The sequence below is a fragment of the Ammospiza caudacuta genome, chromosome 3, assembly GCF_027887145.1.
Source record: "Ammospiza caudacuta isolate bAmmCau1 chromosome 3, bAmmCau1.pri, whole genome shotgun sequence".
NCBI lineage: Eukaryota > Metazoa > Chordata > Aves > Passeriformes > Passerellidae > Ammospiza > Ammospiza caudacuta.
Window position 1 is genome coordinate 14,978,258 of NC_080595.1, and position 25,135 is coordinate 15,003,392.

Genomic DNA, 25,135 nt, shown 5'->3' on the forward strand with positions numbered 1-25,135 from the left:
TACTGTCCCTCCCCTGTGCAACCAGCTGCCTTGGCACCTCAGAAACCCTTTTCTTTAAAATCAGCTCCTAGTGCAAGAATTGTATTTATGGATGGGAAAGTAGTATCCACACTTTTTGAGCAGGTGCATAGCTATGCCACAGCATTGGAGCAAGGCTGGAGTTCAAGAGTTAGGTAATTGTATCTCTCTCAAAAAGGAATTGCCTCAGACCAGTTAATTTGTCAAGATAACGAATTGCAGCAATTCTCCTCATTTGGAGCTGGGCCACTAACACTGATCTGAACTGTATTTAAACTCTTGATGACAGAGACTGAAAAAGATATTGCAATACTGGAGGTACAGGTTCCTAAAGCAAAACTGCATGTACAGCTAGGGCTGAGAGGCAGCAAGGGCATGCGAGTACACATCCTGCACATCCCTTAGATATGAAGAAATTCCCTGGGGCACTGACTCTGGTGCCTGGGCAGGCAGAGTTCATCTTGAATCTTTGGGAGTGATTGAGGTCCAAAAAGGATAATGTAGTACCCATCAAGTCTCAGTTACTGCAATATGAGATAACACAAGGAGAATTTTTACCTCCCCCCCTTCCAAATAAAGAAACATACCCCAAATATACTAATTTGAAAACTTTCTGGTAGCAGCAATAAAAACTCCTCTGAGGGCCTGATGCTGGGATTCCCAAGGCATTGTGTTCTGTCATGCATGTCAAGTATGGTTGCTGCCATAATTTTCTGTGCCACAGCAGGCATGAACAAGTTTGGAGGAGTAAAAAAGCAGAAGAAAGCTTCAGTGAAAACACAGGCTTAGGCCAATGACTGTCCCATTTCTGATGAAAGTTAAGTAGACAGCATCAGGTAAAACGAAATTACGCGTGTTCTTGTGTCAGACCTTCTCCTCTGGCTGCCAGGCATTACTTCCTCCACAAGAGAGACATGAACCAGAGTAAATCCTGTACATTGACTCAGGGAAACTGAAAGGAATCTCTGACTCCTGCCTTGCACTGGCACACCCTCTCCATGAAAACAATGGATGGAAAACTAAATTGGTTGTTAATTCTGTGACTTTGTCTGTGTCTTAAAAAGCATCAACATGAGAAATTAGACAGATTATTTCAGAATATTTCTGCTCAATACACTACTTGGGAATGAAATTACTTCCTTTCTTATGTTATTCAGAATAATCATTCTCTACCTCTAAGTGCACTTAATTTAGAAAAGCAAAGTGGCTTTTATTTTGGAATAAGTGCATCCACAGGCAGAGTTCTTTCCAAATAGCTAATCTGGTCATTGCCACATGTAAACAGTTTATGTAAACATAAATTGATGAGGATGGTAAAGAACTCATGCAGGTATGGCCTGGGACTCCTTACTCAATTTGCAAGCACTTACTTAGACGTATCTTCCTCAGGGCTATTATGGTGATCAACCGACCTTACAGAGAGCTAGGTTCAATTTAAACAACATAGTCATATGTTTGAAAAAGAAATGAGCTTTTGAAAACTGCTGTCCCCCAAGTTCCAAGTCTATTCTACTTTGGTTGATCCTCACTTTTAAATATCTGTCAAGTGGTAATCTAGGATTTAGTAGATCTCAGAATTGCTGATTGCCCAAAGGGTTGGGTCTAAGGCTGGTAGGGGGTGGAGGTGAAGTGTGTGCAGCCTCTTCTAGAGCAAGTGAGTGGCTGCTGAAGGGTGACTCTACATTGCCTGCAGCTGCTTTCTCGGCTTTGGCTAAAGCAGACACGTCTTACTGTGTGCAGACTGCAAAGAGAGGCTTAAATGCTAAGGTGGAAAGTTTGGAAAGGACAGATCTTTGCAAGGTGGGTTTTCATCTGGTGCATCCTGTTGGGTGCTTATCTCTTTTTCTTCCCAAGACTTTGCTGCTGCTCGAGTGCTCCTGGGAAGGAAAGGGCCACCTCAGACTGGAAATCATGTGTTTGCCATGGCTTAGTGCGTGTGTCCACACAGTGTGGCAGCAGCAAGAGCCATGTGGGAGATGCAAAGTGACCTAAATCAGCATTCCTAATTCCAGCAGCCATGCTACCTGTCCTGTGCAAGTGATGTGAACCAAATACCAGTCACATTAGAGACTGACCTTGTTTTCTTGGAGAAACTCGTGTAAAAATGGATATAACAACAATCTTGACACTTACCTCACAGGATGTTGTGAAGCTTAATTAAATGTGTGCAAAAGCATTTTGAGATCCTTAGATGAAAGAAGTTTTTATAAATGCAAATTATAATAATTACGGCCAGTAACCACCATCAACTACTGAAACAATTAATTCAGGTTGCCACAGGCCATCACAACAACGTGTGCAAAGAGGAATCAGCCATTTAATGACATATATGTTGCGTGAGAACTCAAAGCCTTAAAAATACTGTAAACAAAGATGAAGAAACTAGACACTCAGGGCTTGCCTCTGAGGGCGCTGTTGGTGGAAGTTTCTTCGATTGTTTCCATCACGTCTGTGTTTGCTTTGTGATTTGTCCGCAGAAAGAGCCCACCTTAAAGATTGCATTGCTGGGATCATTTTATGTCCCTACGATTTTTAAATTTAATGTGGCAAGAAAACTGAAAATTACTGCAAACACCTTGGCTTACAAAAATTTGCAAATACCTGAATATAACTCTGGTTTTGGTTAATTCTCCCTTCACCCGGACCCCCCCCTCCCCCCAGCCCCAGCCCAGCCCACTTACAGCATGGCAGAATAGACTTTGGCTACAGGGCATTATCCAGCTGACTTTCCAAGGGGGAAAACAAAAGCCAAGCAATCAAGATGTGTCTGGCCAAATACTTAAAGGCCCAGTGCACACATTTAGTTGACAACTGACTGAAATCTGAACCATTTTGTTCAGCCTTTCTTGTCGCTTCAAAACTGATTTGGACTTAAATAGCTAAAACCTACAGGTGTTTAAATGCTCTCCCTTGTCAGCAGAGCAGCCTCATCAGATATGGTCTGAGGATGCAGTCAGACTGGAAGAGATATCCAAAGACCCCACAGGTGAATCCCAAAGAGCAGGCTAGCCCACCTGTGGCCCTCAGGCTTTATTTTGCTTGCCTTTAAAGACGAAAATTCAGAGAAGTAGGAGTTACTAAGCACCCAACTTACCAAAGCAATTAGGCTAAATGCACTGCAGCTAGAAATTTAAGCAATGCACTGAATTTAATTTGACAATTCATGGATGCAAAATTGAAAGCTTTAACAGCAGCAAATTAAATCAGCTTTCTGACCAAGTGAAAATTTCTATGCTATTGAAGTTTGAAAATTGTGAAGTACACACCTCTTAAAAGGAAGGTTTTTTCTTTTTCTTTTAATGAAGAAAAACTTGGGACCAGTTACTTGCCTAATCCAAATAATGAAAAAATGGGAATACTACCTGTAAATAAAACCCAATTTATAAAACAGCATTGCTTTCTAACCTCTGCCAGCCTAACGTATTTGTAGTCAGTGGGTTTCACAGAAAAAAAAAATGTTATCATGCTGGAAGGTTGTGTGGACTAAACTTATTCTGACATCAACGAGCTTAATGTGTACCAAACCTGAAAATTCTTACATGATTTTTTTTCAGTCTCTTTAAAAGTACTGACTTTAGGATAGTAAGTTGGTAATGTCTCAGGTAAGTTTTCATAAAATGAGGGCCAAGTTTTTATGGGGTCTGTGTGTGTCTCTGCATAGAAAACTAGCAACACTGATGCAATGCATAGAAAACATGCTACACAGTTGGTACCAACATGTTGTTTTAAACCTGCAAACCCTCAGACTTTATGGTAATGTGTATATATGCAAACTCTGTGCTTGCACACACATACACACACACACACACATATATATACACACACACAGAGGATATGCATAAGGGTATCCTGGAATCTGGAATCACAGAATATCCTGTTGCTAAGCTCTCTTAATGACACTTATACAGTGCTCTGCTTAATGTCTCTTGGCTAAATCCTCCAACATAAGACAAACCCTGGATGCATTTTCTAAATGCACCTCAAGGCACCAGGACATAAAAGGACTTGGGGTATGTGCATGCCTCATTTTACCCATCTCCAGAGCACCCTGACCGACATTTTACAATTTCTGCCACACCAGAAAGGTGTGGCTGGAAAGGCACTGAAGCAGATACAGGGCCAGGTCCTCCCTGATATTTGCATCCTGTCACTCACCTGCTGCAGTGCTTTGCTGCACAGACTTGCTGATAACCACCAGCACATTCTGTGGTTTGGGTGCCCAAAGGCTTTGAGAAGCTGATGTGACCCTGTTGGCACCGAAAACCCCGATTGATGGCTTGATACTTTCCTTCCCACCCTTTCCCACCAGAAGAGACTGATTTAGAGGAAAACAGCTTTGGAAAGGGGACACACTACACTTCATGTGCCCTGTTGAGGGGGAAATGCAACATTGCAGGAACAGTGGGTTTTTCATTCCCAGGCTGTTCATTCCACTCCCTGGGAAGATCTTCTCCTGACTGATATCCCTCAATTACAGAGTGGCAGGAATACCAGAGTGTTTTTTCTTTTTAAAACCTCACAGACGTAGTTTACACTATACACTGCCTCCTGCAACCACCAATACTTTCTTCCTGCCTATTTAAATAAACTGTGTCAGCAGGAGCGGCAACTGTGGACATCGCTTGGGAAGCTCAAAGCCCTGGAGGGAGCTGTGGGCAGTTCCTGGCATTGCTTGTGGTTCTGAAGGTAACCAAAGAGGAAAGTCCATGGGAAGCAATGCAAAAAAACTGATGCCTCGATGCCAGGGAAGAAAAATCACCATGGTTCCTACTGGTGGCTCCTCACCACCCAATTTCATTCCCTTTCTTGCTCCTCTTTTCATTGAAGCAGACAACAGGAGTTTGGAGATTAGCTTCTGTCTCAAACAGAGGCTCACCTCTTCAGGAAAAAAAAATTCATTTTAAGGGAAGGTAATTAACCTACATTGCATTCTCTGATATCTGTTAAATACAGCATTGCTTGTCAGCCACTCCTTTTATCACTTAAAGTGCATTTTGTATCCATGGAAAGCAATTAATGCTCAATGGGAAAAATTTGCCCTTCCAAAGGCATCTTTCCACTTTCCTGCATTGAAGCAGTGACCTTTTTCCTTTCTTATGTGCCACCACCAGTCCTTCTTGCACAGATGTGCATCACCCAGAGATGTTTATCTCTACCTGGCTATTCCTGTACCCTTATAGTCCTTCCTTACAGCCTGACTGCTCCCTCTGTCTTTTCTCTGGTTTCAGGTGGAAACCCTTCCTCATATTTTCTGGCACATTTTTGGACTGGTTTAGGCTGCAGTTGGGAACTCAGCCCATTGCAGGGAGGATCCTGGCACCAGGATACTTTCTGAACTGTAAAGAGTTGCTTGAAGCAACACTCTATAGGAACAGTGCTCAGGGTAAAGCAGGCTTAGAGCTCTCTGCTGCTTTCAGGTCTGTTTGACCAGTGATTTTGCTTCAAAACCAGCAAAAGTACCTTTGGGCTCACCTAAACCAGCTGAGGCAGAGAGCCATGTTAGCAGCTTGTGCCTGGCCCTTGAGGCTCCTCTTATGCCTCCCCTGGGACCCCAATGGAGCAGGGGTACAAGCAGCCACAGTGGCCAGTGCTGGGGTTTTTAAAACTGCTTGCCTAGCTGGCTTTTCATCTCTTCCCTTTGCACCACAAACATGAAGAAGAAGAACCTGATCTGAAACCACATGTGAAAATAAGGATCTCTTCAATTTGTATTTCTGAAGTCAAAATAGATGCGTTATATTTTCAAGCTCCCCCAACAGCACCATATAAAGGTTTAATCACTGTTATTTAAAATAATACAAAGCAAAAGTGAGTTAGGATGCCAGTAAGCCAGAGCAGAGGAGACAGCTTTCTAGGCAAGCTGAGTGGCATAAGCAGTGGGAGAACATCCTCGTGGCAGCTCTTAATATGAAAATGGTCAAGGATTACTTCACAGTCTTGCAATAGCAGATGGCTGGAGCCATTTAATCAGGCATCTTTTCTATTCCTAAAGCCTATAATTATCTGTTATAAGGACAACATCAAATTGGCACACGAGTTTTCCATTTCCCATCCCCAAATTGAAAGGGGGCACGGCTACCAAATTTTGGAAGGCTTTGCTCTCATGAAGAGACCCGCAACTGCCCAACTTGGGGAACTGTAGCAGAGATGGTACCTAAGTATTCCTGTCCTGGCTAGGATTACCCTGGGCTGTGCAGTGCATGCTCAAGAATAACCTCTCCTGTGCCATGGAGTTACTAGAAATCTGGAAGGAGGTAAAAGAAAAGCCAGCTTGCTCAGATGCTTATCACAGCAGCATGGTGCTACTTGAGATTTAATCTATCAGTATAAAGAAAAACACCACCAAATTTAAGGCATGCTCAGAACCTGTTCCCTTTCCAAGCAGAAAAGGTGAAGGCAAAGCTGAATCCCAATGATCATCTGGCACAACAGATTCCCTGGTCCTGGTGAAGACCAAGCTGGTTTAACCATTATGTTGAGCTGATCAAAATCTGATTAAAAGGGAAAACATTTGCATTTTCAAACATAAAGCAAAAAAAGAGGCTATCCTATGAGTATAATTAATATATTCTGAATACTGCTACTGCAGAATATTTTACAGATTATTTTTCTTCTAAAAATACTTTTTCCCCCTCTCACAAACTCTGTCTTTTATTTTAAAACTTTTAAAACTCCCATACAACCCAAACTTGTTTGCTACATTTTGGGAAGTGCCCAAAGCTTTGTTTAAAAATGATTTCAACTTCTTTATACACATTGTGTATTTTACTGTTTACTCATCCTGCATACCACTGATAGACAAAATAAAAAGGTACTATTTCTGACAAAAAAAGTTCCTTTAAAACTAGTTTTAAAGTTTTTTATTCTTCTCTTTGAAATGAGTGGACTTCAAGTTGTAATTCCTAATACAGTATTTTAAACAACTTGTGAAGGACTCATCTATCAGCACCAATATTGTCAGGCCTCAACTCACAAAAGTAATTTAACATTTGCACTGGGCAAAGCAGTTTACCTCCTGCTGACCGCAAATTACTGATAATATTGACTATTTCTTTTGCCCCAAAATAAGGTGAGATCAGTGTGTGCAGAAACTCTTCTCCTGGGTTTGTAAATATTACCCTTCTTTGACAACTGCAGCACCGGGAACCTGAGACACGCTGAATGAAAAGCAAACAGACTTATCTGTTAGTAAATAATTTCAATTAGGTGATGGAAAAGCACCCGGAAATAAAATGTTTATTGCTTTCTTCATCCTTTCCTTACCCTCGGTTTCACACTGTGTTTGCCCCGAGTGGACAATGAGAAGTTTAGGAGGGGGGTGGTATCCCTGCACACCCCAGCGCAGCCTTTGCGTACCATGGTTGTTGTCACACTGACACCTAATGGCAAACACGAACGAGAGGATTACACTGATTCCCCAGGGGTGTGCTTTCACCCCATGTGGCAAAAATTACAGAAAACAAGCGAGCTTAGGAAATGGACTTCACCTGGCTGTGTGGTCAGCCAGAGGGAGGTGACAGCGAAGGGCCCTGGCATGGCATGGTGCTGAAAGGATGGGCAGCCTGCCACAGAGAGGTCACACACTCCCCAAAGGAAAGCACAACCATCCAAGGTTAAAATGAGGAGGCCAGAGTAATCCAGAGGGTTTGCGGTGGTTGTACAGGTCTAATTACATCCAGTTCTTTGCCTGCTGTCTCGGTTCTATCCCAACGAGTGGACAGCAAAACTCCCAAACACACACGGGAATAGGTTGGGGCAGCACAGTTGACAATAATACACGAAAGTAAGGCACTGACTAAAGCCTGTGCTTCCTTCATGACTGGTTGAGGAATGCTTCTGGCATGTTTTACTGTTAAAATTCTGTTTATTACAGTGATCAGTGTGGTGCTAACTCTTTCCTTACATGTCTGAGGCAATGGCAGCACAGTGAGCAGGGTGATCTGGTTTCACACTGCTCACATCCTCACAGAGGGTGCCCACACAAGCTCCATATTTGCCTTCATGAACTAAAGATTTTGCTCTTTGGTGGCTAAAAGCAAGGGCCTAAGTTAAGCACTTTGTAGCTCTTTTCTTTGACCACAGTGCATCCTAGGCAGTAAAACAAATAATTAATTGTAGCCATCATCTTGCATCTGTGTGATAAGAGTTTGTATTATTTAAGCAGAGCTGTAGTGAAATTTAGTAGCGAATTTCAAACAGGGCTTAGGACTGAGTTCCAAATCCTTCAGTCAGAGAGTGAGCTCATGTAAGGCTCTTGATGGTTCACCAGCACCTACCAAATAATGTAAAAACACATCCTGGGATTATTCTGCAAGGTGTCTGGGATGGCCCCAGAGTTTGCTCTTCATCTGGTGTGCTTTAGATGTATTTGGAGGTCTCCAGGGGGGATTTTAGCAGCAAGACCATTATCAAGAAAAAGGACTAAATTCAGCAGAGGTAAATGAGTAACCACAGCAAGATGTAGCACAGGTTTCATTAAGAAAAAAATATGATCTAGTTGATGTGAAACAATGTTAAATCTTTGGAAAAAAAATAGAGAAACCATGTTTAGGTTTTTAACACAAGACTACAGGAAAGAATATTGACTCCCACATTCCTTACAGGGAAATTTTTAAAACTATCAGTTAAGTGGTTAATCCATGGAATCTAATTTATGTGAGAAACCTACCCCAACTTTTTACTGATGTTGTGGTGTCCCTGGGCTGGGAGGGCAGGAGGCAGAAATCAAGTGGTTGTTGCAGCTTTGATTATCATAAAGATGATGGCAGTGTGACTGCAGTAAATGACTAATTAAAGTGAACACCATACATGCTTATAAGCTATCATTAATGATATCTTTCCATCATATTAAAATATTTTGCCATTTCATAATATCAACATTGCAGAGATAACCAACTGCCTCACAATCTGTTTTTAAGACTGAATTTATAGTTTGAAATCTAGAACAATTCAGGACTTTTAATGTCTTGAATGCTGTGAAAAAAAATTATTGAATGGCAGGTATTATTCATGCATGAGTTGGGGAGCTGCAGAAGTTTCATGGCACTGGGATTTAAAGTAAAAAGAAGTGTCAGTGCAGACTAACTGACAGGAAGAATATTTACGGAAAAATACTTCAAATAGCTGAAATTAAATACAGAATGTAAGTTTAGGAAAGAAAAAAGTCATTAATTCTGCATGTACTTACTGCCTTGTGCTAGGCACTGCAGATCACTTTTTCACCAATGGTTTTTCTTAAACAACTCTCTTCATTTCATCTTCTGGCCAAGTGTGACACTCCAGAAAGTGCAGGACTGAGAAGAGCAGTGGATGCAAAACTCACCCCTGGGCCCTGCTGAACTCTTCCCTATGCTTCTCACCAGTCATGTCCTGATTAGACCATCCCACTACCGAGATGGGATTTTAACCGGGAACTTGGTTTTATTAGGCTGGAAGCACTCAACAAGTATCACCATCAGGTTATCAAACACCCTAACACCTGTGGTGGGAATTTTTCAAGGGTGAACTGTCAAGCAGTCTCTTGTGTAGGAGTCTTTGGAGGAAAACAGCCTCAACCTCTGTTTTTGCCGTCGGCAATTCCACAGTATTCCCACATAAGGACCTGTGGTGTGCCTGGGCAGTGCAGTGAAGGAGGAGGAAATAAATAAATTGTCCTTCAAAGTTCTTGATCTAACACCACATGTGCAAGGGTTCTCATATTTACAAGAGTTGTTCCTTCTGAGCACAGGGACCTTCAGCTTCCTCCTGATGCTGACTGTGCTCTGCCTGATCACTACTTCTAAAACTCACCTGCACAGGGAATACTCAGAGATAATTCTTTGGTAGGTGATTATAAAAAACCTTAACACTGAGAGACTCCAACCCACCATTAACTTGCCACTTCGCATGAGCCCACCATCGCAGCTCTTTTCCAATCGCTCTGCTGTCACACAGCTGATGTGATGAATTACAGCCTGTCACATCACGTTACATTACGCAGAGCAAACAGGACAAAACACATACCAACTGCCATGCAAATATGTGTTTGCCAACGCTCTGCAGGGCGCAGAAGGGAGCGCACCCGGCGGGTTCCCCGTCGGAGAGCGAGAGGCTGAGGGACGGCTCCAGGGTGTGTGAGACAAACATGTCCCTGACACACCGTGAGCACACACATCCACAGCTCCCAGCCAGCTGCAGCACTTATGAAAGCACCTCCTGCTTGTGATTACTTTTTTGTTCTTTCAGGAAACAAAACAAAAACTGTTTCCCACAGCGGCTTCTGTGATGTCATGAAGCAAAATACAAATACGCAATAATTCCCCTGGCTTGTGTTCAGATTCTGAGCTATTTTCATGACTGGCCAGATTTTGGCTGTGTATGTGTAAATATAACACCCACTTATGTACACACACACGTGCATACTATGAGATGTGTGAATATATATTACATATATATTATGTGGCTTTTAACTGCAGTCTTTTAGACCACATGTGGGCCTTTTGAAGCTAATGGGAGATTTACCAGGGGCTTTTTCACAGAGCTGTAGGCAAGAGTGGAATCCAGAACATATGAATATTATACTATAATGATACAGTGTAAATCATCTAGTTTGACCTACAGTGAATTAGAGGCTATTAAATTTCATCCAGCTATCCTACACCAAGCCAGAAAAACATGTGTTTGACTAAGCATAAATTGTATTTGGCTAAGACCTATTTCCCAGAAAGGTATTCATTCAGTCTTCATGCAAAGACACTTTCCATGCCTCAATTTCTTTGATAGTTTGTTTCAACAGTTATTTTAACTATGTGTGCTTTCTATTTAAATTTACTACAGTCTATGGACTGAAGTCAGTGATGAGAAGCCAAATTCCTACTTAAATTCCTAGCTACAATGTCAACAGCTTGAGTACTGACTTGCTTCTCTTCACTTCAGTGCCACGCCATGGGCATCCCTCTGAGATCTTTTATGCTAAACTATTCTTTATCATGTTACATCCTCCCCCAAGGTGTAGCTCTGTGAATTCCTTTCACTTTTGAAACTTTCCTCTTGATCTGTTGCCACTGAAAATATGTTGTTTACTTGGTAATTAGTGTCATCCATTCACTGTTGTCTATGTGCATCAACTTGGCTGGGGGGTTATAGGGATAAAATGGAATTATACTGAAGAGATCTGAGATGAGGTGATCTCACATGCCTTGCAATATCCTACTTGTTAGTAAAATAAAACCATATCAGGTACAGACAACTCCTTTCAATTTTTAGAATTTGGAAATACTGGAATTTTTTTCTTGTTTGTTTGTTTATAAACCAGTCATAGTATGTGGCTTTTGGTACAAAAAATGGAAGTCCCTAAAACTGGCAAAAAATAGTTAATCTATGACTTCTGGTAAGATTTTTTTCATAATCAATAGGGCATAATTTTACTGCTGGCAGACATTACAAAATATGAGAATCATTAAATATGAAGGAGAAGGTGTCTTCATTTTGGGCATATAGTTGTGCTTTTTAAATCAGTTCTGTAGCAGGCCAGAATATGTCACTATAAAGAAGGGGAAAAAATGGAAGGCCATGACAATTCTAAAGCTTGACACAAAACTATAAATCTCTTTCAAGTGAAGATACACAGATCTTTGTGGAAACCTCTGCAGCTAAGCAAACCAACTAGCCTTTGATGTACTCATAATTATTAGGGGCTGAGGATTATGTCTTTAGGCAAAGCTGTCTAGCAGTGGGAAGGTATAGATCAAAACTGACATCATGACACAAGCAAGAGGAGAGGTGAGATGAGGTGGAGCCAAGAATAGTTTGGCATTACTGTAGACTTCAAGCAAAACAAATGACTCCACTTCTTGAAAAGAACACAAGGAGGGGAGCAGTAAGTGCCTCTAACCCTCAAGAGAGTAAAATCCTCAGTTCCAGCTGGAAATCTAAAAATAGGATGCAATGCCAATGCCATGAGCGCTGGCTGCTGCTCCCTCCTCTTGAAGCCACTCTACACCTTGGTCCTTCCAAACCAGGTCTTTGCAGATGGCAGCAGTTCTGGTCATACCACGCCCACCCATGAAATTGTTGCATCCTAAAATCTCCTTCCAAAGCCCACTGAAGATGGCAGAAATCCTTTCACTGTGCTTAGTGGGCTCTGTGTCAAGTGCTGTGTGTGGCTTGATATGTTCAAGAGAGTGTATATATGAGCACAGTTAAATAATTTCAAATTATTATGGATCTTCAAAGACACTCATCTTGAGTGGCACAAAATTAAAAAGGTGCTTGTGGAAACTAATTTCTTGCCATAGGTGAGCTGCCAATCATACTTAGAAAGCATTTTTCATTAAAAATGTTTTTCTGGCTCTCTGGGGGAAAAGTTACATTATTAGAAAAATAAAAGCAAACGGTTTGATTCCAGAGGTTTTGATTGACTTAAACTGAAAATAGAAACAAATAAATAGGAGATCTAACACTTACACTGAAGGGGGCAGGCTCCAAAAAACCGTAGTATGAATAGGTGTCCCTGAGCCCTCCCAGATCACAGCTCACCTGTGTCTGGGACAATACCTTTGAAGAATGAAGTGAAATAAAAGTCATTAAATAAAGGCCAAGATTCTCAGTTAACTTGAAACTTGATAGATGACAAGAGAAAGCTGCACGTGCCAAGGAAGAGCAGGAAATGAAGAAGGCTTTGCCATCAGTGTCAGAGAGGGTATGTGAGGGTGAGGTAGAGTATTGCTTGAGAGATGAAAGGAGTCAGTATGGATCAGAGGAGAAGGAAACGTTACCAACTAGGCTAATGCAAGGCCAGAGAAGGTTACAAACACAGGGGGACAATTCTAAACACGGACTTGAAATGCAAGCAGGCTCCCCAGGACTGTCAGGAAGAGGGGAAGATCTGAGTAAATGATAAGTGATCTGGAGGTAGCAGACTGTAATGCAAGACCAGACTGGTACCTCAGACAAAACACCGTAGGATGTGTCATTATTAATTATCACAAAGAACGTGTAAGCCATTCAATATAAAACACTACCACAGAACTAAGATAAAATTAATTAATTCTCCACTTAGGGTTCAAACTAGAGATGTTCCTTGCCAGTAAGGTGAAACATTTAGGGTCCCTACATTTTAAATGTCATTTTACAAACACTGTGGGAAATTAGACTTCAGTCTCTGTGAGAACTGATAAGATTCCCTATCTTGCAAACAGTATGGAATACTTCCAGAAATATTTTAAAATTCTATTTTAAATGGAAAAACCTCAAGCACTTTCATGAGACATTAGTGAACCACCAAAATGTTAGTCAGTCCTATCTAGCATTTCAGAACAATGCAACTATCTGAACATCAGTGTTTTTGTTAAGATACCTCTGTTAGAAATGTTGCCTAAACATTAGTTACTAATAATCTGAAATTCCAAGTAGAAATACAAGGTTTTCTAATTTGCCTTTCAACTATGCAGCAGTTATCTGTCTTGTCACAACATGAATCCCTTTTGGGTGAAAGCTGTTGATTTTGAAGGTTAAAATCACCTTGCTAGGCCCTAATGTAATTTGTTGGAAGTTGGCCTTGGGAAACTTTCTGACACTGCCTACATATGCTCTTCGTTGGATATTCATTGAGCAATGATGTCTGAAGGGCTGAGCTCCTCACTCCATGATCATTATTAGCTATGGCATTTCTTAACAGGCTCTGCCATGTCAGTTCTTTGCAACTCAGGTTTTACATTAGCAACCCACACTCTACAGCACCTAACAGACTCACTCTCCCACCACAGAAAATACTGTTCCAGGAGAGTACATGCCAGGTTACGCTCATAAACAGAATTTATTAGTAACCTACATATATGCCAATATTGAATAAATTATTTATTCTCTCTTTTAATCAAGTGAAATGAGGTGCACAGCATACATTTTAGGCAAGGCTAAATGAGAACTCCCCGACCTCATTAAGGAACTTGTGGATCAACTACAGAAATAATTCAACAGAAAATCTTTGGAAGAAGAAACCACAGGATCCATGGCCAGTGGTCTGCTGATCAAATAAGGGTGGGGAAAGAGAAGATAGCTAATGCCTGAGATGTACAGTGCCATTACTTCAATATTCTCATCCCTCAAGATGCATTTTCACAGGCTGTCAAACATAAAATCTTATGAGAATATTGATCCTCAGAAGATTTTAATCAGATGAACAAAAGATATGATTCTGCCAAAACCATACTTCACCTAACACTTCATTTTGCTCAGCAATATTCTCACCAAGCTACTGTGTTCTGCAGGTCTACAGATGTTTTTACCAGATGCCCACAGACCTCCTTAGCTCCTCAGCTTAGAAGGTAGCCTCTTCAAAAGAGTGTCCAGCAAACTGCAATCACGTGATGATAAACTGAGAAGAGCCAAAATTCAGAAAATCTTAAAATAATCAGCCTATTTTTAGTTTTATCTTAACACAAACATTGGTATAACATATGTGAGGAATCTACACATATAGAATTCTGGATGACATCTATAAATTATAATTATATTGTCATTCTGCATTATTTGTAGCAGCTTGAAACTTTTCCTGGAAGTCTGAGTTTGAAATACATTATGCTTGAAGTGAGCCCTGTGCACAGAAATATCTTGACAAATTAAATATATCTGGGGCAAGATGGAGCACTCTCAAAGGCTTGGGAATCAGCCAGAAGCAATGACTCATCTTATTTTCAAGCAGTGCTGAGCTGAGGTTTGGGGATGGGCTAGCTCAGGAAATTTCATCAGATATTGACATATGACAATGGTTCACTTTTGAGATATATATATATATATATATATATATATATATATTTAAGAAATAAGCTGTAGTGTGTCCAGTATAAGCTCAATAGCACTGGTTGCACCTTGCTGCTTAGGTTACTGTCTCTTTGCAAAAGCCTGAAGTGGGTGTTCAAGAAGTTTGGGGACAAGTGTGACCATTGGTGAACTGAGTGGCTACCAGCTCCAGAGAGCAGGGACCAGCTGAAGATGTCTGGGTTTGGGAAGAGGTCAAGGACACAGACTTGTTTGAAACTGCATTTTAAAACCTCTGGCTCTGGCATGTTTTTTTTTTCTCCCCCTCAAAGTATTAGAAAGATACAGCAATTTCCATATAAAGCACTCATCATCTTTTGTTTTCATTGGGTCCACAAAGTTCATACCTCATGTCAACTTTTTTGCCAACAACAATTTATGAAATAAAAGCATCATTAGAAAGGACATTGCAATAAAGTATAACAAAACAAAACCTGTGGCTGAGATTTCACATGTTTAAGGTGAGACTGAATCTGCAGCGAAACAAACTCATGGGAGATTCCTGTTTATTTTCATACAAAATGAATTGGATGCAAATTCATTACTGTTTAGAGAATGAATCTCAGTGACAGTTTGTCCCTGGGGGCATTGAAAAGTACTTTAAATCATCCTGATAGTTAATTATTCAGCAAAAGTCTTTATCATATAAAATGACTTTAATAATTTATGCTAATGGGGCATTGCAGACGTAACTGTAGGACTGGTCTGGAGGAGGGGAAGACTTTGTGCCTGCACATTTACTGCTGAATTGAGTTACATGTGTATGGCATTTGATAGGCAGGGAAGGCATCAGTGATCGCCTCTGCTCTCTTCCCTACCCCTCTCCCTGCATGTGCGTCTACAATGCTACAAAAGACTCTCACTAAATTTATCAATAGTCCAACTTCAGAAATCTACTAATCATGGTAGTTTGCAAGGAATTAAATGAAGATACAGATTAGAGTTTAAATTTTCTGGATTAAGTGTCAAATAATAGAAAATTATCAGATGCAAGTCCTGGGCATCTCAGTTATACTTGGTGCAGCACATAAGTACTGGAGAGGAGAGGAGAGGAGAGGAGAGGAGAGGAGAGGAGAGGAGAGGAGAGGAGAGGAGAGGAGAGGAGAGGAGAGGAGAGGAGAGGAGAGGAGAGGAGAGGAGAGGAGAGGAGAGGAGAGGAGAGGAGAGGAGAGGAGAGGAGAGGAGAGGAGAGGAGAGAAGAGAAGAGAAGAGAAGAGAAGAGAAGAGAAGAGAAGAGAAGAGAAGAGAAGAGAAGAGAAGAGAAGAGAAGAGAAGAGATCTAACTGCACACTTTGAAGCGTCGATTAAGGGATGACCTAAACAGGTCACGTTTTTTCAAACTCTAGTGGTGAAAGGGCTTGCCCAAAACCCCAGTTATGGTGGAAAATAGCTTTAAGTGACTTGAGAATGGAAATGAAAGACTCCGAAGAGAAGAGTTCAGGAGAGGCACCACTTGATTCCTACTCTGCTGGAGAGGGAAGGAGAGGCTACTGTATTGCAATAGTCTTGAAAGTCATGGATTTATACATTCTACAGAAACAGGCACATAAATGCATATATGGCCTCTCTGCATTTCTAGGTATGGCATTCTCTTGTGTGCTCTGGGTAAACAGGGAGATGTACAGTTCTAAAAGAATCCCATGTTACTCAAGATCTCAAAGGTTTTGTGACTGACTCACAAAAAAACCTTCTGAGCTTTAATCCTATTCTACTTCTTGGCATGGGATAAGGACAAAAGCTCAGTGCTTTCCTCTAATGATGCAGTAGAATAAGCAAAAACAGAACTGTGCAAAATTTATACATTTTTAGGCTTTGTGGGTTTTCTTCCCTTTGTTTCCAGTGGAGGTCAGCTCCCTAGACAGGGACAACTTCTTCTTTGTTCATGCTATAAGGCATGAAATCAGAATGGTCTCACGTGCTTGCATCTCTTCGTGTCAATTCAGAAGAAACACAAGGAGAAAGTGAATGAGTTGTGAGTTCCCCTGCATGAAAAGTCATCTCTGCTGTAGCTGTTAATCTCACACTGCAACTTTAGCATTGCTATTCCTTATGGAATGGCAAGAATCCCACTGCATGCAAAGCTGCTGTTTTAAAGCCAGGATGTGAAGCTGTGCTCACATCAGTAAATGTTCCATTCAAGTGCTGCCAAAGTATCAATGCTAGATGTCGCTCCAGTGTGCACCAGCAAATATTTAGAGATGAGTCAAATTGCCATACCTGGCCTTAAATGTTGATATGAAAAAAGATTTTCAGATTCAGTCCCTTACCAATTGCACTCAGTTCAGTTTGTATAGCCTGAACTTTTCTATATAGCCACAGTATAAATCTTTTTGCTTCATAGCTATCCTCACATGGGTACTGAAAGGAAAGCTGTGTGATTTTTATAAGCCTCCTTTAGTTACCAATAAAAATTCTGTTCTTTAGTCACAAATGAAAATCCGGTCTCACTTTCAAAGAAAACAATACAATCAAAACAATAACCCCTCTACAAATATAACAACATGTTCTACAGGACAAGTATTGATTAAAACAAAAGGGCTTTTTAGACAACATTAATTCTTACCAATTCCAGTAGTTATTGATTCTGCATCAATGTCATTAGCCTTTCTCTTTGCCACTTCAGCTAGTGCCAATTCACCCTTATCTAGAGCAAGGTAATGGATGTCCTTTGGAAATAAAGAAGAAAAAAGATTAATCTAAAATGAATCTCAAAGGAGTAACAAAAGGGATTTTGAAAGAAAGAGGCTCTTTTATTATTTAGATCACAAACACAGATGGAACTGATGAACCTACCATTACATTTTAATTCCCTCCAACGCAAATGTATTTCCTTACTTGTGCTGTTGAATACAGCAATGAATAAAACACTGACCAATCAGGCACTGATAAAAGCAAAGCTATTCACTCAGTGTATGAAAGAAACCAATCTGTTGACTTTCAACATAACTTCTGTTGAATTAAAAGAATGTTGATAGGAGGTGGCTCTGTGTAAACTGGATCTGAAGTACTAAAACTCTCCTGGCTGACAGCCTTTATTTGGAGCATGCTAAATGCAGATGTGGTGCTCAGAGGCATGGGCTAGTGGTGGGCCTGTTAGTAATGGGTTGACAGTTGGACTCAATGACCTTTGAGGACTTTTCCAACCTTAATGATTCTATGACTTGAAGGTTTTCATTTTTTAAGAACTAATTTTTGTTTGAATGTTGTTATACACTCCCTGTTGAAGTTGCTACCCTCACTGTTCTGTGAGTAAGACGGTCCTCCCTGTGCTGATATTGGTGGTAATAACAGCAACAGTGGCTGCTCAGTGGTTTTAACATGCACAGGGTTGGTATGATTCTGAGTCACTCCTGAACAACAAGGGGCTTTCCAAAAATGTTGTCTAGCATGAACAGTTGCTAATACTCTGGATCTACTCTTTTATCTAGGGTCAAAAAACAGAGGGCTGCAGCAGGGGTGTTATCATTACACAGAATTATAGAAAGGCTTGGGTTGGAAGGGACCTTAGAGATCAACTCGTTCCAGCTCCCTGCCCTGGGCAGGGACAACCTGCCCTTCCACTAGGCCAGGTTTCTCCCAGCCCCATTCAACCTGGCCTTAAGCACTTCCAGGGATGGGGCAGCCACAGCTTCTCTTGGTGACTTCTGTTCCAGGGCCTCACCACCCTCACAGGAAAGAATTTCTTCCAAATATCCAACCTAAACCTGCCCTCTGCCAGTTTAAAGCCATTCCCCCTTGCCCCATCACTGCATGCCCTTATCAAAAGTCAAGGCTTTTCATTGCATATTAATATTTGAGGTGGAAACCACCTGTACTACCTACAGAGCTCTTTGCGGGAGAATATATTCCTGCAAACTACACTGTCACTGCCCTTGGTTTTGGTCCTCAAAAAGTAAAAGTTTATTTTTGACCATTAATCAAGAGACAATTAACCCCCTTCTCATCTGGCATCACAGACACATGCTGCTCTGCGCATGAACTGTGACACAGAAAGTGAGAAAAAGTACAGTTGGCAAAGTTTTTCCCCCCACTACTTTGCTGAAGATGCCATTTGACATCCAAAGATTTAAGTTATTCCTTTGTTCTGCAAGCCATCTGCTTGCCGGAATTAAAAGGGAAAAGGAGTGTTTGCTGGAAATATTGACCTCTGCATGCTATAAAAGCAACTGTTTTCCCTAATGCAGAAGATCTCAGGTGAAACCACCCTTCTTTATGTGAGTTTACTGCCACTTGCATCAATATGACAGAAACTCTTACAGGAAAAGTGACTTTACTCTAGAAAGACACGTTTAGATGAAAAAGGTGAGAGTAATAGTGTTAGGAGAAGGACATGCTGCTTTCAGTAACCCCTCATTTAACAACAAGAACAAGAACTTTAAAACAAAACAGAAAATCTTAGAGAAACTGAGATGATTATGCAGGAAAGCCTGGAACTGACTTGCAGGATCTGCAGAGTCTGCAGGAGACAGCAGCGTCTTCTCATCACAAACACAGGTGTGACTAAAAAAATGTGCAAATGTCTTGGAGCAGAGTAATGGGTTATGAACTTGTGGTGAACTCTGTATTTCCTCTCTTTGTAGGTCTAACTTGGTTGTCAGGAGAAAAGGCCTGAGCAGCAAGGTATGATTTCTATGAAGATTAAACAGCAGATACTGTCGCCTTATTTAGATAACAATAGGAGACCCAAGGGCTCTTGGACAAGTCTGAACTTACAGAAATTTGGATGTGCAGGCAGACTTACTTAAAATACATTCTGACAGTGTTTAAGGATTGTCTCTTTGTAGCTGAAACTATGAGAAGTATTACGTAGTGGAAACAACTGCAGAAAATGATGAACTTTTGTCAGTGAAGAGCTTGTGCACTCTGTGTATCAAAGCAGCTGTTATTTCAGGTCTTGGTTTTGCTCATTTTCTGGTTTGAGTAAAAAAATGTAAAGGTGTTAGATGTCCATCATTAACTAACAAGGGCCTTGTAAGAAATAAAGGTTTGCAGTATGTTGGCAAGTGGCTGGCTTTGTTGTTCCTCAAGGTGCTGGTCATGAAGAACAATAAAAAAGTAGCCTTTGCCTCATCTCTAAACCAGCTTTAGAAACAAAAGATTACAGATATGAAATCTTCTAATTAGACCATTTCAGATCTAATTTAGGTGCTTCTCATTCAAATAAACCAGCACAAGTAGATTTTTCTAAGAATTTATAACTCTCTGAGTAGATTAAACCAGAAAACTGAAAAATAATTTAAAAAAAAGAAGAAGCTTTTTTTTAACCAGATTACAGGCTGCTTTAAAGAATGACAGGAGAAAAAGGAATTAAATTATCTGAATATTCATGAAGGATTTTTTTCACACAATTACCTAAGAATTTATGAGTCCAAAGATCACATCTCTCACAAACACAATGGTGACAATAAAAACAAATTCCAGCTGCTTATCAGGAGCTTGCTAAAAAGGCTCTATTTTATAATTTAACAGCTTGCTTACTTTTTGGACTACTTCCCTTTCCCCTCACCTTTGCGACTCACAGAGCTGGCCATTGGCGAGCAGAAGTCATTTGAAACACAATGTGCATTTGTCTATAGGATATTTCTGGGCAACACTCCAACATTTCTTCGAAGCATGCACTTTCCTCATCAGTGTATCACCCAAGATCTGACAGTTTTATTAAAGTGTCTTTTCCTTGCATTTGTTGCTACCTTTGGTACATGGGATGGCCTTTTGAATTTTCAGCAGCTGAGAGCTGGACTGCACTACAAAAGCATTTCAAGCTAACAACCTTTCCACTGCTTGATCTTTTCTGTCACAGATTGGATCAGTCACTGTCCAATACTTGGAGCTGTTGTTCTTAATATTATGTCCTTTTCAGTTTTTTTTTTTTTTAACTTTGTAGGAGATGATATTAATTGATGGACTTGGATGTGACACAAGGGTAAAGCTCAAGGAGAGACACAGCAGTGTATGTGTCTTGCTATGGCCTCATCTAGTGACACTATAGCTATAGTTGTAAGCCTTTTTTGTTTTTTCTTTTTCATTTCTTTGAAATGAAAAATTAGCCCTCAGGTAGCATTCTCTCAAACTTCTTTGCAGTCTCAAAACAAATAATAGGAATGCTGTAGAGCCCTGTTTGGTGAAACTGATGCTCAGGGTAAATTCTCTAAGATATAGGACATTTCCTCAGGAGTCTCAGGTGATGGGTACTCAATGTTTGCATCCTCCTCAACCTCTGTTGTATCTATTCCTCTCTATCCTTTCCTTTTAGTTCCTTCTCTGCTCCCCTTTAATTAACAGCTCTTTCTTATTTTGCTTATGCCATCAGGTAACTTTAGTTAGACTACTATTTCTTCTTGAAATTCCATTAAATTAATTGGGAATAAGGCGATGTGACTCCGAGAGCTATCTGAGGTTTTAAAAAGGGACAAAACTGCTTTAAATATATGCAAAATCAAATTGTATACTAGTAATTGCATTTTGCCTTACATAAACAATATATAGGAATCATTCAGTATTAAGCAGAAGTGAGGGATGCCCAACCCTTACTTAGCAGTAGCATTGTTATACAAATACCTAAAAGGACTGTAAGGTTTCAGGGAACAGGTTATCTAATTTTCACATGGTATTAAGCACAATGAAGCCAAATTCCCTAGAAATTACCATGCACAAATAAATACTCTTAATGACCTATGAATGTTTAAACTTCTTGAGTCCTGTACTTAGTGGACTTGCAGCAGTCCCACTGTTAGCTTATTGTAAAGTTTGTTCATTAGTGACTGACTTAGACAATGAATTAGCAAAAGGACATTTCCCCAGAGGACGCAGGGATGTGTGCTGCTTGTAGCATAATTTAGGGGCAACTATGAGGAATTTCAAAGGTAATGCAAGCATAAAGAGGACATTAAAGAACTGGTTTTGATCTCACAATGACATAAGCCAGGAGGAAATTTCAGAAATATACATTTATGTTTAAGGGCATTGGTAGGATGGGAAATGAAGAGTAGGTGTTGAGAGAGGAAAGAAAAGGCAAAGAGTAGGAAAGGATGGAGTTAATAGCTTTGTGAACAGTGAAACTCCTCTAGAAGAAAGCTGGAGAGACTTTTTGGTGACAGTAGAACATGTTATCTATCACCTGTGGAGCCAGGTACTGACAGTCCCTCCCTCTTGCTAGCAGCTGTGCACCCATCTCAACACTGGTGTTTCCCACCCTGGCACAGAGGTGCTCCCTCAATCCTGCAGTCAGCAGAGGGAAGAAAAGAGAAACCAACCACATAGAAAATGCTCTCAGTCATATGAGAGAGGGCCTTTGATGCAAATGCTGGTGATATTTATTCTGTCAGAATGGCTAAAATTAGGGAGTATTTATTATCTGTACACTGGGAGAGCTCTTGACAAAAAGCTTCAATCTGCTCCAGACATACTACAGTCTGAATCTTATATGTGGCTGCAGCAGTGCTTAGCATGATTAGGTATAAAATTTGTATTGAAGAGGTTACATTCAATAAAGAGAGAAAAGGAAAGAGATGATCTAAAAAGACAGAAAATTGAGAGGAGTAAACATAGAACATGTAATGAATTTCCTAAAAGTCTGACATTTCCATCACATTCTTTTGATGCATACTTAGTAAAGTTTATCGCAGTATTCACATCTTTCTAATTAGATGGAACAAGCCAGATGATTAGAGCCGTGAAAAAAACATCAAAAGGTTCACACAACTTTTTATACAATTAGAAGGGAATTTTCATAACCCCTAAAAGCAGGATTTAATTGTGTAATTTAACATACAATTTAAATATCAAGATCAAACTAGCAGGGCAAGTGACTTAATGGGATAAATGATATTAACATCTAGTGTCAAAGCTTAATTTAAACAACAGAATGTCTTCATTATGCAAAAGAGTCAAGCAAACGAATCATTCAAAGGGCCTTTTTTTCAACAAGCCCTTTCCTATTGTTTCTTTGAAAACAATGAAATCAGCTGTGGAGCAGCAACATGCTGAGAGACTAGGAGAGCACGACTGGCTTTGTCCATCTGACCTCACTGTGACATTGTGGTGCAAGATCTTATAAAACAAGAACCTCCTGCAGTGCTCACACAGAGGACCTTTTAAGAGCTGGTTAATTTTACTTTTGTAGCTAATTAAATGGGAGGAGGCAGAGTGTGCATGAAATGTTAAAACCCTTGTGTTGATGCTGCTGAGCTTTGTTGTTTTAAAAGTACCAGCAGAAGCGTTCATAATTTGTCACTTTTCACAAAACCCCAAGAGACAAACTAAGAGCATTCAGGATCCCCAGGACATGGACAGCTCTTGTGTCCAGGACTCAGCAGTTGGACTTAAAGGAACAAATTAGAAATGTATAAGCTTATTAGAGTGAAAGACGACATTCACCCACATCAGGTCAGATGAAGAAAGAGAAAGTTTAAAAACATGTACAATAATTCCTGGAAAATTAAGAATAGCCTGTAGGCCCCACTGGGGAAAATGTCAGTGACTCTGAAGATACTAAATTCCTCCTGATGAGTTTCAGGATGGCGAAGGTAGAACAGTTCAGTCTTCAGTATGTGTCCAAGGCTGCAAATGACCTGGAACTGTTTTAATGTGTGCAAAAGCTGACAAATAATATCCTTCAAGAGCCCCTGTCTCCAGAAACAACTCACCATGAACAGGTCCCGAGCACCAATGTCGACAGCAAGCAGAAATGCTTTTTCAAACCTCTGATACCTGAAAGAAAAAGGAAACACGTTGCTTGCTGAGGTTAACTTAAGAGCTGCATCACATTTTGCTCATGGACAAGTCCTTCAATGCTCACATGAACTGATGCCAAAGTTTTATTGGGGAAACCTGATAGGCTCACACTCAGATTGCAGAACTGTGAGGGAGTCCAGTGACTACCCTTAACCTTCTTAATTGCTTAAAACCTTCACCAAGTGGTTCAGTGTTGAGCCCCATCATATCTGGTTGAATCAGAAGGGAGCTGAAGATCCTAACAAATCTGTCCTTTACAAAGATAGCAACCACAACACAGATAAACAGTATCCCCAGCAATGCTGGTAGGAGCCTCGAAATCCTCTACAGAAAATACTAATCCCAAATTTCACATTACTTCAGAGGTCCAAAACTACTGAGTTTTGTCCTTGCAGACCCCTTGATACAGCTCTCTGAAGATGCTAATCCAATTGAGTCATGAATCCTCAGGGACTAATAGAGGTAGGGGGTGATACTGTTTTGTCTTGTAACTACCTTAGCCCAGCATTAGCACAGAATCCTGAGAGTTTTCTGAGATCCTACAGTGAAAAAGATTGCATCAATGAAGCAAAATAAGGGGCAAAAGAGCAAAATTACCTCTAGATATGCTCTAGAAGGCACTACCTGAGCATCACCCAAAGAAGCAGTAGAGCAGGAAGGGAGCAGTGTGAATGTGGAGGATTCCTTTGGCAATTTGAGACCTTGCTGAACAACAGCTCCTTCCATGTGTGGTGACAGACTGTCCCCTTGGTCTACCCAGACACTACACACCATCTCCTGGGAGTTACAGCAAATAAAAAATCCCATCCACAGGGATGGAAGGACAGGGCCAGGGTGTGTATATCCTCCTGTGTATAGTCCTGGAGAATTCCACAGAAGCAGGAGGACACGAGCCATCCTTCAGAAGCTTTCTGAGGATGTTATTGGGGAAACTTGATAGGCTCATAATCAGATTGCAGAACTGTGAGGTAGGACTGTGGCTACCCTTAACCTTCTTCATTGTTTAAAACCTTCACCAAGTGGTTCAGGGTTGAGTCCCATCAGATCTGGTTGAATCAACATTGCATTGGCAAATGCTAATCCCAATGGAAAATTCAGCATTGGGCTAATATGTCTCTTATACTAGACATAGATAACCATTATGTGACATTGTATTATGAGAAAGTGATTTGATCTGTACACATTTTCCTTTATTGCACATTTTTAACTGTTTAAAATTAGCTACAAAATAGGTTTGGTGATTAGTTTTAGAAATGCAAATACCCCAATTTTATTTCAGCTGAGAGGTAGAAGATTGATTCCATATAGAACAATTTTGTATTTGTTCCATTACAAAGTGGGTGAATTTCCCTTTCCACCTGTTAACAATTTCAACAATGGATCAGTTGTAGACACTTGAGGTTTGGAAGGAGATGACTTCTTTGCCCCAGTGGGGAAAAAAAGCATTGTGATTTCTCAGGGTTAGAAAGATGTAGGCTGTGCTTGTCAAATGAATATTGTCAGACAGCATCACATGGATGCCAGAATTTGTACATCTCTGCACCTTGGTGGTGCCTTAGGAAACAGTAGGCAGTGCTGCAGCTCCTCC

General features: G+C 40.6%; 1 protein-coding gene across 1 annotated transcript in view; it reads right to left on the reverse strand.

Moving 5' to 3' along the window:
- The window catches only part of WDPCP (WD repeat containing planar cell polarity effector), a 147,429-nt gene that overhangs the window by 22,019 nt on the left and 100,275 nt on the right, over positions 1 to 25,135 (reverse strand). Inside the window, exons 14-15 of the mRNA XM_058802338.1 lie at positions 23,460 to 23,523; positions 17,378 to 17,480 (exon numbers count right to left, since the gene is read on the reverse strand). Coding sequence (XP_058658321.1) covers positions 17,378 to 17,480; positions 23,460 to 23,523 — 167 coding nt within the window. The remainder of the gene's footprint in view (positions 1 to 17,377; positions 17,481 to 23,459; positions 23,524 to 25,135) is intronic.